Raw genomic sequence first — 16,608 nt, 5'->3', positions numbered from 1 at the left:
ACTGTTAACTGTTTACATTTGGCTGTGTCCTAGCCTGTTGAGATCTTTTTGGATTCTGACTCTATCCTCTATCCATTTGGCATTTAAACCCCCTCATAAGATGGCACCAACTTCTTTACAGATTTATTTTACATTCTTCTCCTAGCCAAACTGGTCTACTTGTTGTTCCCTATGCATGACAGTCTGTCTCCCACATCTATCCTTTAACACAAGCTGTCTGTCCCCTATGCCTAGAATGTTTTCCTTTCTCACCTCCCTCTTGAAATCCCTAGTTCCACTCAAGGTTAGTTCATCTACTCCTCTTCCACGATGCCCTTCTCCAAAATAATGATAATAGCTGATGATAATGATGAAGGTGATTATGGTGATGATGATAAGATGATGTTAATGATGATAATAAAAATGATGATGATAGTGATGATAATAATGAACAATTTCTATTGTGCCTACTATGTGCCAGGTACTATTTTAAGTGCTTTACAAATGTCATCTCATTTTTTCCCATTTACTTGCTCTTCCCCTCGAAGTAACTACTCCTTTAAAAAATATATTATCTCCATACTTATTAGTCTCCCAGTAGTATATAAGTCCTTTGAGGGCAGGGACTGTTTTCATTTTTGTCTTTGCATTCCTAAAACCTACCATCATGTGTGGCACATAGCAGGAACTTTTAAATGTTTGATGAATCAAACTGAATCCAAAGTATAAATCATTCCTTCTAGTTTTCTGTCATCTGCAAACCCGATAAGCATAATATCTGTATTATATTTTCATTAACAAAAAGCACAAAACCAGATAGATTTCTAGAGCCCTCCATTAGAACTCTCTTTCTGCAAAGAAAGAGACCTTTCCTCTGCAGAGGAACTCCCTGCAAATCTTGTTACTATGCTTTGGATCTAGCTAGTCATCTAATTCTGAAACCATCTAACTTCACTATTGTCTTATCCACATCATAGCATCTTGCTAAAAAAGATAGCATAAGAAATAATAAATAATATATTTTGCTGAAATCTAGATTAACCACATCTACAATACTTCTCTGTTCTACCTGATTAGTCAATAACTTAAGCAAAAAGGGAAATAATATTGATCTGGAATGATCTCTTCTTGCTGAAACCGTTTTAGGTCTTTGTGATCACTGCTTCCTTTTTCATATATTTACTAATCATACCTTTAATAACGGAGAATTTTATCCAGCATCAAAATCAAAATTAACTGATATTTCGTTTTCAGATGCCTCTTTTTAAAACTTTTTTGAATATTCAAAATTTTGTTTTTTCCTCCAGTTCTATTGTACATCCCTATTCTCTATGTTCTTTCAAAGATGACTGACCCTTGTTCAACAATTACAACTGCCTTTTCTATATGAAATTTGGAATTTAATTAATTTGGGGCTAGAGAATGTTCTACTCTGTCAGGCCCAGAGACAGGAGGTCCTGGGTTCAATTCTATTCTCAGACACTTTCTAGTTTGTGATCCTGGGCAAGTCACTTAATCCCCATTGCCTAGCCCTTACCACTTTTCTGTCTTAGAATCAATATGCAATATTGAAACTAAGATGAAATATAAGGGTTTATAGAAATAAATAAATAATAATAAAGTTCTACTCTGATAACTCAGCATGGTATGGATATTACTACGGGCCAGTAGGATATTCTAGCAGGTCATAAATTGAAATAATTTTGCATATGAGCAAATTATATCTATCATTTGAGGACTGACCTCACTAAGGTAAAAGACACCCATACCTTAGAAAGTTGGCGACTAGGGGATAAATATTTAGGGACACGACAAATCATACAGACTATCCACAAAGGTAAGGAAAGATTAATATGGTCAGCATTTCTTATGAGAATATGTACACTGATCAAGTTATGGAATCTCATAAACTATTAAAGTATCTTAATGGGCTAACTGACCTTATTGCCAGAGTTGGACTTCTCCAGGGAACATTTAGACATTCTTCCATTATGCTTGACCTATTGTTCTATCCACTTAGATAGAAAAATTAATGGTAGATCATGGAAAAAGCTTGTCTAGTAAAGAGAGCCAAAACCCTACTGGCTCCATCCTTTGCTCAGGACAAACAGGTATGACATCAGTATACCTCTGCTATGGGAGAAATGTCAGGCACCACTTTCCACTGACATTACATGGTAGATGTTCTCATGCAACAATGGAGAGCCAAGTTCTGCCCTTTTATAGTTTAGTATTATCTCAGGAAGGAGGGAATTAAACTCTGCATACATAATTAGTAAGTTAGAAATGAACCACATTAAGTCTCAGCAGAACCTGCTCTAAGGGATCATTTTGGGTAGGTATATGACAGAAATTAATCTAGATGAATGTAAAACCATAGATTCATATATGACAATAATAATAGTTATGTGCATGTAGCATTTTAAAGATTACAAAGCACTTTTCTCACAAACAACTCTGTGAGGTAGGAAATAAAAGTCTTATTCTAATTTTACAGATCAGAAAACTAAGATTCAGAGAACTTATGCTCCCCCTACAACCCCCAAAACCCAGGATCACAGAGCCAATTAACTTTTAAGTCAAGACTTAAGCCAAGGTCATCACTGATTTAGAAATAGAGTATTCCTCTGAGATCACCTTCGAAATCATGATCTTTCCACTATCATCTACCCTGAAGTCATCAGTCCTCTTTTCCTATTGTCACTTGTCCTTTTCCAAATGCAATAATAATTATACCTACTATTGGTCTGATCTGCTCACATGGGACAAGTCACACAACCATACTGGAGAATGCATTACAAATTTTTATATAATCTTAACTGGGCCCTTGCCATTGCATAACAATAATTTTTACTCTTTTGATTTATTATTATGTATTAATAAATATTATTGTTATTTATTAATAAATATTATATTCTAAATAAATATTATTGTTATTTATTGATCATCATCTCTGATGGTGATTCCCAGATATAGAAACAGATATATTTAAGATATAGCTCTATGGATAGAGACCTCTACCTATAGATATACCCAGACCCATTCTCTCTCCCACACTTGTCTCCAACTGGATGTCCCAAAGCCAACACACACTCAACATGTAAAACAGAACTTAATATTTCTTTCCCCTAAATAATTCCTTCACCCTAACATGCTACCATCTTTCTACTCTTCAAGGATTCAATCTCAGAATCATCCTTAACTCCCCCTTCTTCCTTACCTTTCATATCCAGGTGCCATGTCTTTTTTCTGTCTCTAAAATATAACTTGCATTTGTTGATTTCCCTCCACTCATAAAACCAATACCTTATGTTCAGACCCTTATCCCTGTTGAATGAGATTTTTTATAGAGCCTAATCTAGTCCCTTTCCTCTCCCAATGATCCTCCACATAGTTGGTAATTAATATTTCTAAAGCACAGGTCTGACCATGTCACTCATTTCCTCAAGAAACTATAGTAGCTTCCTCTTGTCTTTAGGATAAAATAGAAGTGATTAAAACAACAACAACAAAACCTAACCTAACCTTGTCTTAGAATAAATACTGTGTATTGGTTCCAAGGCTTCAAAAGTTGTAAGGGTAAGGCAATAAGGATGAAGTGACTTGCCCAGAGTTAGTGTCTGTAGCCAAATCTGAATCCAAGACCTCTTATCTCTAAGCCTGGCTCTCAATCCACTGAACCACCTAGCTGCCCCCAATAAGTGATTTTTAGAGGAATTTAAATTGATTTATGGACTGGCTCCAGCCTAATTCATCAGGCTAATTAGACACCATCTTTCACACAATCTACCTTATGGTTATGGCCAGATTGATTTTATTTGGTATATACCAAGATGCTCCTCTTTTACCCTAGTTTCTAGTGACTTCCCTCTGAAATGACTCCATATCCTCTTTCTTTATATTTGAGTTAAATTTATGCCATACATGTTTATCTCTAATAGAATGCAAGCTTCTTAAAATCTAGGACTATTTGTCTTTATTTTCCCTTGTACCCTTAGCACCTAGCACAAAGACTCATCCATAATAATAATTAATAATAACTTATTAATAAATATTTGTTGGATAAATCTAATAAAAATATTCAGATGAGGAAACTGGGCCAAGAAAGTTTAAGTGATTTTTTCACCAGTGGAGTGGAAAGACAAACAAACAAAAAAAAAGAGCCAAGATTTGACCCTCTTACAATAACTTTCCACTGTCATGCTCTAAGAAAAACCAGGATACATCTATTGAAAGTGAGAAAATACACAGACAGATAAATGTTGAAAATAAATCTTAGAATGCAACTATTTATGTGGCATTCTAAAAAATGCTGAACTTGGAGTCAGAAACCCTAGGTTACAGATCTAAGACTACACTAATTTCTAGCTGCATGATTTTGGCAAATCATGTTGCTTTTATGGGCCCTAGTTTCTTCTTGGGAAGTTCTTGGGAGCAGGGACTGTCTAGGTTTTTCTGTTTGTATCCCCAGAACTTAGCACATTGTATAGCACTGAGAAAGTACTTAATAAATGTTTTTTTTTCATTCATTCATTCATGATTGAAGTCTTCATTAATGTTTCAAGAAGACTTTGAAAATTGTAGGCTCTTGGAAGGGCATAAATCTTAGAAGTCATCTAGTCAAACCTGCACCTAAAATGGTGATGAGTTAGCCAACCAACCTCAAACTGAACACTTTCAGTGACAGGAACTTATGATCTACCAAAGCAAACCATTTCATTTGGGATGAGATCATTTATTTCAATACTGTCCTTTTATGCAGCTTAAATATGAATCTTCATTATTCTCATCCCTTGGTCACACAGAACCACAGAATTTCAGACTGTGAAGGAAATTCAGAGACTACATAGTCTAACACATACCTAACCAATAATTTTTATAAAAACAACTCTATCAAGTATGCATCCAGTCTTTTACTTAAGGATCTCTATTGTATCCATTTCAGTTTTAAATAACTAAGTATTGAGTTTTTCTTTATATCATCTAAGTCTGAGTCAATAACTTGAGCTACTTCTAGCTCTTCTTGATAAGACAAAGCAGAATAAGTCTAATCTGTTCTTGCTCTCTAAATAATTTATGACCTACTGTCATGTTTTCCCTAAATCTTCCCTTCTCCAGGCTAAACACTCCTGGCTCCTTCAGCTAGTTTTTATATAACATCATACTTTATGTTAAAAATTACTATTGTATTATCATCTAAGTACAGACTTTGCTCAGAGCAAACCCTCAACAAAAACTTGAAACGAGGAATTTCTCTGTGTCCTTTGATTTACCATGCTCTCCTTTCAATATCTATCCACCTACTACACACCCTGGCTGAAATATTTTTCTAGCAAAACATGTGATGGGATGTCAAGTGATTCATTTCATGGCACAAAAATGGATTTTAAGGAAAAGCTGGGTGGATACTTGTCCAGAATGTCTTAAAGGAGGCACTGATTCATGCATGGGTTGGGCTCAATCTTTTTTATGGCATTTACCTCTTGCTGCTGTTGTCAGTCATTTTTTAGTCATGTCTGATTCTTCATGACCCCACTTGGAGTTTTCTTGGCAGAGGTAGTGGAGTGGTTTGCCATTTCCTTCTCCAGCTCATTTTACTGATGAGGAAACTGAGGCAAACAGAGTTAAGTTATTTACTCAGGGCCACACAACTATTTAAGTGTCTGAGGTTGAATTTGAACCAACAAAGGCGAGTCTTTCTGATTCCAGATCTACCATTCTATCCACTCTACCACCTAGCTACTCCATTCTACTTCTAGGATTATATAATTTGCTTTCAGGAAGGGAATGAAGAGCAAGGAAGGATATATCAGTCTAGGAAGGGAAGACAAAGTTATTAGGTTATCCTTGAAGGAATTACTTTATTCCCCCATATGTTCTATATATTCTCAAAACGAGGATAACAATAGTTAGCATCTACCTCCTTCATAAGGAAGACTTTTGTTAAGACTCCAAAAAACTCATGTGAGAGATATCATATGCTGAAAAGTTTTCAATGGGATTATTTACCAAAAAGGGGAAAAATCCATTTTTAAGCTGAAAAGAAATTAAGAAAGCATCTATTGTACATCAGGTTAAATAAAGGAGGTGGAAACCAATGCCTTCTGAAGCTCCTGTCATTGCAAAAGGACAGAGTTCATAAAGCCACCTGTACCATTTCCCAGGTCTTTCTACCTGCCCTTCTTCTACTTTCCAGACCCAGTGTTGTACCTCTCTTCTTCATCTCCCCTGGCTTTGCCATCTCTCCTGTTGCTTTGCCCTTTATACTCTTAGGATTTGCGATCTGAACTGTTTCAGAACCTCAAGAACCATCAGGACTTGCCATTTACCTTGATTCTACCCTCTTTCAGATACGTTTTTTTCCTTTATTACAACAGTAGCTTCTTGAAAGCAAGAGCAGTCTCATTTTTTAATTTGTAACCTCAGCAGTTAGCACATAGATTGGCTAGATTAAGTGGTATAGATTAAGTGCTTAAATTTTTCAAAATTATTCATAGAGTCATAGATTTAGAGCTGGAAAAAACCTTCAAGATCATTAAGTGTGGGCCTCTCATTTTATAGATGAAGAAATGGGAACACAGAGGGAACGACTTGCCTATGTGTCACATTAATAATTAATGCCCACTGTAAGATTTGCACTAAGGTTTTCCTAATTCCATCACAATGCCTGATCCACTACACCATGCATTTCATTCTTTGATTCATCTGTCCAATCTCTTCATTTTTTACAAATGAAGCAATAGAGGTAAGTGCCTTGATAGTTTTTTAGAATAGTGATGTCTTATTTTATAACATGACAAAGAGAAAAATATGTGTTATATGATAATGTGTACAACCTATATCATAATTACCTGCCTTCTTGGGGAGAGGGAGGCATGGGAGGGAGGAAGAAAACAAAAACAGGATGAGATATAGATTTTTGGACATAAATAATGTGAATATTTATTTCTCTTGGACAAGCATATTTAATATAATTTATTACATAATTATAATAAAGCATATGCATTATGCTATTAAATTAGACATTATTTTATATGTATATAAAATTAAAATAAATGATAACTAAAAAAAAGAATGTTGTTGTTGTTTTTAATTATGCCATTCCATAAATATTTACCCTCAACTTTTTTGTAGATACATTTTGCATATCTTAAACAGATGCCAACAGCAGGGATATAACAACACTGGGACATTTGGAAGCATGTCTCCATTCCAGGATACCCAGGTCCCAGCTTCAAGTTCCCCTCCATACATTTGTATCTGTCTCATAATTATTTCTGGGGCCCTGTCAGTACAAGATTCTTACATAAAGCCCTAACCACCTGTTGGTGGCATGTGAATTGGTAACAGCTGTTTTTTCTCCCCACCAAGTTCTCTGCCAAAATATATAATCCACAATAAGACTCCAAAATAATAAAAAGGTGAAAAATGTTTTCAGTTTGAGAATGTTTGGGAGATTTTTTTTATTCACCAAGACATACATTGTACACAAATAAAAAAGAGGAAAAAATCTTAAAATGAAAAAATCCAGTATGAGTGAATAGCCAGGATAATTTCTGAATTTAAAAGTGTTGCCTAGGAGGTCCTGGGTTCAAATGTGACCTCAGACACTTCCTAGCTGTGTTACCCTGGAAAAGACACATAACCCCAATTGCCTAGCCTTTATAGCTTATAACAGACACTTAGTAAAAAAAAATCAGATAGAAGGTGAAGGTTTAAAAAAAATAAAAGTAGGGTCTATCTGCTATAATGTTTAATTACTGAAGAGCTATTGCTACTTTCTCCCAATATTTGTCAATATTGAAGAAAAGAGGGGGAAAATGTAGAGGAATGAAAAGAAGCTAGTATTTATAGGGTATAGCAACTAAAAAAAATCCCAAACCCTCAAATATATGAACTCAGACTCAAGAGATTGGCAAGAATCAGAAGGGATGTTAGAGATCATCTCAAAGAATCTTAAGTCAGCTAGGTGGTACAATGGATAAAGTACCAGACTTAAGTTAGGAAGACATCTTCTTCAGTTCAAATCTGGCCTCAGACACTAGCTGTGTGACTCTGGGCAAGTCACTTAACCTTGTTTGCTTCAGTTTCCTCATCTGTCAAACAAGCTGGAGAAGGAAATGGCAAACCACTCTAGTGTCTTTGCCAAGAAAATCCCAAATGGGATCATGAAGAATCACACATGAATAAAGAAACTGAAATACAGAGAGATTAACCTGGATTTGTCCAAGCTCACATAAGAAATTAGGAGCAGAACTGGGACATGACCCAGGCCTTCATGACTCTAAAGACAATATCCATTCTTTTACAAATGCAAGCTAAATCTATAGCTTAAAGAACTTGTCAAGTATTTGTGTGCATTTGTTATATATAGGTAAAAAATTTAGTTTGAGTCCTATTGTTTTTTTACATTTCGCTAGCATGAATAGGTAATAATTTGAATATCTTTCCAAAGACACTAACTTCTCGATTTTAATCAATTCAGTCAGTATTTAATGAGTAACTACCATGTGCAAGAACAATCCCTAGTGGGTATAGGAGATAGTGAAAAAAGCCAATGAATTGAGCTCCTACCAAAGGAATTCATACTTTTAGTGAAATATATTTGTATATATTTATATTTATATATATATATACATGAAATATATTAGTGAAATATATATGTATATAGTGAAATAAATAAATACATACATACATACACACACATTTTACCTAGGATCTCTCATCAGTTCTATCAAAATACATCTTCAGGTGAAATAGAGTTACAATGAGTAATTAATTCCATAGAAATAATGTTATCAAGGTGTAACTAGAGTTTCAATGCTACAGTGTGGTCTTGGTTTCACTGTCTTAATTGTATTGCTGACTTGTTTCCTTGGGCTCCTATCTGTTTCACTTGATCCAAATGACCTCACCCACCTCTTTCATCCTTTTTCTTGGGGTCTGGGTACCCTTTCACTCCTTACTGTAGACTACAATAATATATTTTCTAAGGCTTAAGAATAAAGAGCTGTTGTTGCTCAGTCATTTCAGCTCTGTCTGACCCTATGTGACCCCCTTTGGGGTTTTCTTGGCAAGGATACTGTAGTGACTTGCCATTTCTCCTTCCAGCTGATTTGACCAAGGAGGAACTAAGGCAAATGGAGTAAGTTTTATCATCTGACATTTGAATTCACAAAGTCTTACTCATTTTAGGTCCAGCACTCTATCCTCTGTACTACCTACTTGCCCCAAGTAAAGTATATAAATTTTGAGGGAAATACACCAGGGTAAGGTAATTAGAATTGTGAATAAAGCTATCTGGTCCCAGATGATAAAATGATTTAACTTCCATACTATTCTGTCTAACTATATTTTCCTACTTCTAGTTTCTTCCTAAGCCAAAACCTTTTCCTCTTGAGCCCAGGCCAGAATGGTATCTTCCTCCCTGAGGCACCCAGCCAATTAAAAAATTTGCCCCAGCTGAGCTTGCTTTATCTATTCATATATTCTACAATCCTGCAGTCACTCTGGGATAATCAGGAAGTCCAAGTATTTGGTGCTACACCCATGTTGCTTCATAATCCCTTGCTGTCTAAGTCTTCTGCCTCAGGAAGAAGGAAAACGAAAGGAAGAAAAAGGCAATATTCAATTTACCACCAAAAAATAAAATAAAGATACAAAACACTGCCTTGAAGTTACCTCAAAATTAGCCCTAGCCCTTCTGTTATACATGCCTCAGCACATAGTAGAAAATTATTCTAGAAGAAATCTGAAGAGACAGAGAAATTTATTATTGGCCTGGACTTTAACTGTTGTTGATTCTCTGTGTGTCCTCACCTACATGTTCCTTGGGGGAAATGGGATTCTTAAAGGAACACCCTTTCCTTTAGTGAAGAGGTTCTTAATCTGGAATCTGTGAATGTGTGTACATACACAATGTAATCATACGTGTATATATGTCTGTACACATATGACATGTGAAAATATAAGTTATATGTGTGTATAAACTATATTTCAATATGTTATTTCTTTTGTAAGCCTATGTTTATGCTGTGCATTTAAAAATATTATACTGAGGAATCCAATGGCTTCATCAGATTGCCAAAAGGATCATGACTCAAAAAAAAAAGATAAAAAAACCCTGATTTAGTAGCTTGTGGGAATCAACAGGGGAAAATTATGAATCATTTGCAATCATCAAATGGTGCTAAATTCACCTCAGGTTTACCTAAGGTAGCTTGTGCTTGAATTCTTCCCAATCTTTGTAGCAGGTCAAGTATTTTCTTTTCTGATAAAAATGAGGTCCAAGAGAGAAGTCTTTAAATACTAGGCACAGGGTTTGCATGTTGGCTATGGGAAAGGGGTTTGGTGGGGGGGTGAAGGGGAAAGTAAGAACATGAATCATGTAACCATGGAAAATTTTTCTAAAAAATAAAAATAAAAAAAATCAATACTAGGCACAGAGGGATGTTTGATCTAATATGCAAAAAAGAACAACTGAAAAGTCATTTAGTTAGGAATTATTAGTCATGTCTCTCCACTTAAATTTTAATTTCTTTGAAATCAGGAATAATCACCTAAGCTGTTCGGTGACATCATGGATAGAGTCCTGTGGCTGCAGTTGGGAAGAACTGAGTACAAATCCAGCCTCTGACGCTTACCATCGTTGTCACCCTGAACAAGTCACTAATCCTCTATTTGCTTGTTTCCTCATCTGTAACATAGGGATAACAATTGCATCTACATCGTAGGGTTGTTGTAAGGATCAGATGAAACAGTATTTCTAAATTGCTTATGTAGCATGGTGCTTTGCATATGGTGCTGCTATATAAATGCTTCCCTCTTCTCTCCTATGCTTCTTTTATATTCCTCTTATCATCTTCTTGCTATCAGATCATTAAGTCTTATTTGGGTATCTGATAAAGCAAACAACTCATGGATGCATATTTGAATACCTGAGGCAATTATTAGGGATCAGAGGGAAAAAAATTAAATATTTTAAGAAAATCATCAGGATAGAGATGAGACCTGGGAATTCAATAAGATAGGGTCCTTCCCCCATAAGGAAACTCCCTCTATCTATACGCATCTATACCTTCTGTGCATCTCAAAGTCTTTAGGGAGTTGACTGGGATAGGCAATAAGAATATGTTAGAGGCAGGACTTGAACTCATTTCCCTGGCTCTCTATCCATCCTGCTAGACTGTTTTTATTTATAAATTCCATATATAATCATAGTCTTCTACAAATTATATTTTTCTATATCATATATCACATAAAACAATATTCATGAATAAACTGTATATATGCACATATAAATTATATATACATGCATATATTATTAATTATATATGCATATATAAACTTTACATTTGCACAGAGGAGTTTGTTGCCAAGCCATTTTCAGGCATGTCCAACTCATTATAAATATAAAGTATTTATATAAATAAGCACAAAGTATTAGATTATAATTCTAAGAAATCTGTTGTTATTGTTCAGTTGTATCTGACTCCTGGTGACTTTATCTGGAGTTTTCTTGGCAAAAATATGGGAGTAGTTTGCCATTTCCTTCTCCAACTCATTTTCCGGATGAGGAAACTTGAGTCTAATAAAGTGACTTACCCAGGGTCATGAGGCTAGGAAGTACTGGAGGCCAGATTAGAGCTCAGGAAGATGAGTTTTCCTGAGACTGGACCACCCAGCTGCCCCCACATATGAGTATGTGTACATAAATTGCAATATATATGTACACACACATACACATGCCAGTAACATACTGCTTCTGTTCATGTGTCATCATTAAGAAAGATGAACAATACCATCTAATTCTTGGCCAAAAAATGGCATAAATAAAAAAATGGCACTTACGTGAAGTGAGGTAAATTCTCAAGAGAAACTTTTAAGGAAAAAATCAGTAGAATTTTGACAATACAAATTAGGAAGGATTCAAAAATTTTTCCAAGGAAACTAGCTTTGAGGCTTAGGATTTCTCCATTGAAACTGTTCTTTAATTAGAAAAATAATATCAACAATGAGGAGAATATATTTCCAAAATGTCACTTAATGTCACATGCCCAGCAATGTATTCAAATATGGTCAAAGGAAGAATGATATATGCTGGTAGACAGCTCTAAGTTTGAGCTATTCTACCTGGGAGACGGGAAAACGCAAAAGAAAATGGAATATAAACCCTGATTTTAAAGTTAATAAAGTCATCTATACTCACTGCTGTCCACTCTTCGTTATAACACTACCTAATAGAATACCATGGCTGAACTCACTCATAGGCAATATGTACATGATATTTTGCTGTTGTTGTTCAGTTGTTTTCAGTCAGGTCAAGTCCAATTGGCTGTGACTCCACTTGGGGTTAAATTTTAGATATGTATCAATGAGTTTGCTGCTCAGTCATTTCAGTCATGTCCAACTCTTTAAATAAGTAAGCACAAAGTAATAGATTATAATTCTTTTTTTATTATTTTTTTATAAAAACCCTTACCTTCCTTCTTGTAGTCAATACTGTTTATTGGCTCCAAGGCAAAAGAGTGGTAAGGGTAGGCAATGGGGGTTAAGTGACTTGCCCAGGGTCACACAGATAGAAAGTGTCTGAGGTCAGATTTGAACCTAGGACCTCCTATCTCTAGGCCTGGCTCTCAATCCACTGAGCCACCCAGCTGCCCCCAATACATTATAATTCTAAGAGGCTTGTTGTTAATGTTTAGTTGTGTCTGACTCCTGGTGACTCCATTTGGGTCTTCCTGGCAAGATACTACAGTGGTTTGCCATTTCCTTCTCCAGTTCATTTTATGGAGGGGGAAGCTAAGGCAAACAGGATGAAGCCCAGGGTCTGAAGGTCAGACTGGAACTCGGGGAAAATGAGTCTTCGTAATTCCAGTCCTAATGCTCTAGATCCACTCTACCACCTAGCTGTCGCCATCATATACACCCATGATATTTTAACTTGGGTTAATTTTCTACTGCTCATCAGACACCATAAGAAAGTCAATAGGTACAATGAGGTCAGCAAATTTCTGGAGTTGTTATGACTTTCTCCAGACCAAAAGAATAGCTAATACTTGAAAATAAAATTTTTTTCAGACTGATATTCCCTTAGGTATGATTCAATACCATTGCCTGATTAAATGAAAAAAAGATCAAAATGAAATATTGAAGGTTGTCGTCCTACTAATCACATGTCCCAGAGGTGCTTTGAAGAATTTAGTAGGAGTTAATCACAAATGAGGATTACATTCCCACTAATTTTAAATGCAGGTTAAACAATTAGGAGTACAGCCCTGGATCTCCAGTTGGGAAAACTCAACAAGAACTTTGCAGAGGCATCTAATAAGCTGTAACATGTCCACAAGAGAGTACCCTGGATGATGAAGGAACTTGAAGCCATGCCATGTAAAGATCAACATTAAGTAAGTGGGGATATTTAGTCTGGAGGAGACAAGATTTAAGAGCAGCAAGAGCTCTCTTCAAGTACTTGAAGCACGGTCATGTCAGGTGGAAGACTGAGTAAAAATTGTTTTACTTTGCCTGGAAGAACAGCATTAGAAGCTGAAGGGTAAAGTTACAGGAAGACAGATATATCAGCTCAAAAAGAGGTTAGACTTTTTAATAGGATTATCCAAAAATGGAATGGGCTCCCTTGGAAAGGAAGGAATTCTCTGTCCTGGGAGGTCAAAGCAGAGGCTACATGACACCTTGTCATGAATATTGTCATTGTTAACATTTATGGAACATTTTAATTTATTAACTGTTGTTTAGTTGTCCAACATTTTTTCAACCCCATATGGGGTTTTATTGGCAGAGATACTAAAGTGATTTGTCATTTCCTTCCCCAACTCATTTTATACATGAAGAAACTGCAGCAAACAAAGTTAAGTGACTTTCCCAAGTTCACACAGCTTGTAAGTGTCTGAGACTGGGTTTGAAGTCAGGAAGATGAATCTTCCTGACTCTAGACCTAACACTTTATCTTCTGTACAGATAGCTGCCTAATTTAACTTATATTTGTATAAAACCTATATGTGATATGTAATATATAACTGTAAATCATATAATAAATTGCATTTATAGATTTATATATATATATATGCAGTATAGGACATAGAGAGTGAGATAAATAGATAAATAGGCAGACAGGTAGGCAGGCAGATAGACAGGCAAACACAGACAGTTGGATAGATAGATAGATAGATAGATAGATAGATAGATAGATAGACAGACAGACAGAAAGATAGACAGAAAGATAGACAGATAGACAATTTAATAATAGAAACAGCTTAATATAGTGTTTAGAGAATCAGCCTTAGTACTAGGAAGATATCAGTTCCAGTCTTGTCTCTGACAAGTGCTTATTGTTTTAAGGCTTACAAATTATTTGAAATGTGCTACTTTGAATTCTTACACAAGCTCTGTGATATAGGTTCTGCAAATATTATTTATTTCCTCTTTGCAGAGGAGAAAAATGGCTCTATATGGTGCTAGTATCTCTTACTAGTGAGCTAGTAGTGAACTAGTCACTTACTAGTGTCACAGACTTCATGTTTCAGACCTTCTCTCTTCCTCTGAGCCTAGTCACTATGTCATGATGCCCTTCAAGAAGGTGTTCCTGCTGATCAATGTTTAACTAGAAGAATTTTGAGAGTCCTTCTAGCTCTTCAATTCTTTGGCTCTCAATTTTTTTCACCCATTCTTAAAATATATTAAGAATGGAAAATGCCATTTCAGTAAAAGTATCCACTGTTAAACTATCAATATTATAAAAATAGATTAATAAAATATCTTTGTTCAAAATGTTGTTATATCTGTGGTTTGAGATATATCCACTTGGAAGCCTGGTGCATTAAGGAAGAGAAGGTATTATTTCCTCACTTTTACAGATGGAAAAACTCATGATTGGATAGATTGGACAGATACTTGTCCAAGACCATATGGAGAGTCAGTGGTCCAGCTAGGAGTCAAGTCTAGACCTCCCCAAAACAGAAATTTTTTAAAATGATGAAAACACTGGGCTGAAAACCATGCACAAGGTACTACTATACCTACCAGCAGCGATAAAGGTTCCTCCTGCTGCTTTAAACAGAATATGGCTGGCAAAGGGAGCAGCGCAGATGATGAAGAAGGTGGCAATTATTGCAGCCACGACACCCAAGAGAAGGAACACTGCCCAGAAACCACGATAAACTGGAAACCAAGAAGAAAGGAAATCAGAAAGGAAGAGAAAAAAAATTAAAAATTTAAATCATCAGACAATGAAGTTTCCTTCTTGTTTTCATTTTTCTAATTGCAAAAATAGCAGCCCTTCTATGACTGATCCTAGGATATAGTGTGTACCATGTGTATTGAATTAGACTTGAACCTCAGATCTTATCTTACAGCCATGGAATAAATGATAGTAGACTACAATCAAACCTGGATCCTTGGTATTTGTACCGCACACATACTTAATATACTTAGGGAGTTAATTTTCCCCAACCAGATTTTACATTTTAGAAGTTGGAGTACCAAAAGCTGCAGGCAGTATTCTTTTGAATGACTGCCCAGCTGGATCAGATATGTGTTCCACCCCAAATGTAGAAAAAACATAAAAAGACATTGAAATTCTTAGCACTAGGCCTCAAAAAAATCACATACACACACACCCCAGCCCAACCCTGATAGAATAATTTCTTTTCTTTTTCTTTCTTTCCTTTTTTTTAAACAGCAAAGCAAACTACTTGAAAGCTGGTAATACCCACCAACTGCAGTCCTACTGTATGGATTGCCCATCTTTTTAAAAATACATATATTGTAAAGCAACAAAAATGACAAGAAAAACTCAAAACAATGTTTTCCAAGCATAATTGAGCTTTAAAATCAGATACATTCAGGCAGAAAAATTCTGTCCTAATATTTGTACTTTGTTAAATTCAAAATGTGAAGTTTCAGAAGGCTCTTAGTCAAGGACAAGCAATACTGAATTAATGGATGCAGCTGGTGATAAATGGACTGAGGGTTTGGCGACATATAGTAGCCAAATAAAAAGGGTTTCTAATGATCATTTTTGAGCTGGTTAATTGCACATCTATTAAACAAATTCATCACTTTCCAAAGGCTAAAACACTGAAATAAATTCTTCTTGTAAATTTAAGTAGGGGGCCCTCAATGGAACCTATTAGCCAAATTATGAGTTCTTATGCAATGTGTTGCAGAATAGGAAAACATTAACTGCAGAAAGAAAGGAGGCAAAAATCTTTTTAAAAGGTCCACCTGGCAAAGCTGAAATATGTCAATCAAATGGAATCTTATGAAATGAGAGGGGTAGTTGTGGGGGAAGGGGGTGTAGGGGGGGAGTGTAAAAGAGCAGAGAAGTGACATTGCTTATGGTACTGCAGCTAAAATAATCAGTCAATCAATCAACAAGCAGAGTAGTGTGGATATACGTTCAATGATTTAAGACTCTAAAACCTTGGCCCAAATTACCTAGCTTAACTTTCTGCATCACCTATAATCATAGGACAATGGGTCATCATTTAAAATTGACATAAGAATGATTAAACCTAATGCTTCAAAACAAGAATTTCAATAAATTACTTATCTTAATATTAGTGAATGACAGTCAGCTTGGCATAGGGGATCAAGCTAGACTTGATATCA

General features: G+C 35.6%; 1 protein-coding gene across 1 annotated transcript in view; it reads right to left on the bottom strand.

Annotated features, from left to right (window-relative positions):
• TMEM182 (transmembrane protein 182) overlaps positions 1–16,608 on the bottom strand; it is an 83,787-nt gene that overhangs the window by 34,188 nt on the left and 32,991 nt on the right. Inside the window, exon 4 of the mRNA XM_044670468.1 lies at positions 15,019–15,156. Within this exon, the coding sequence (XP_044526403.1) occupies positions 15,019–15,156 (138 nt within the window). The remainder of the gene's footprint in view (positions 1–15,018; positions 15,157–16,608) is intronic.

This window comes from Gracilinanus agilis, chromosome 3 (assembly GCF_016433145.1).
Source record: "Gracilinanus agilis isolate LMUSP501 chromosome 3, AgileGrace, whole genome shotgun sequence".
Classification (NCBI taxonomy): Eukaryota; Metazoa; Chordata; class Mammalia; order Didelphimorphia; family Didelphidae; genus Gracilinanus; species Gracilinanus agilis.
Note: the sequence above shows the minus strand (reverse complement) of the source record. Positions and strands in the feature narration are given on the sequence as shown.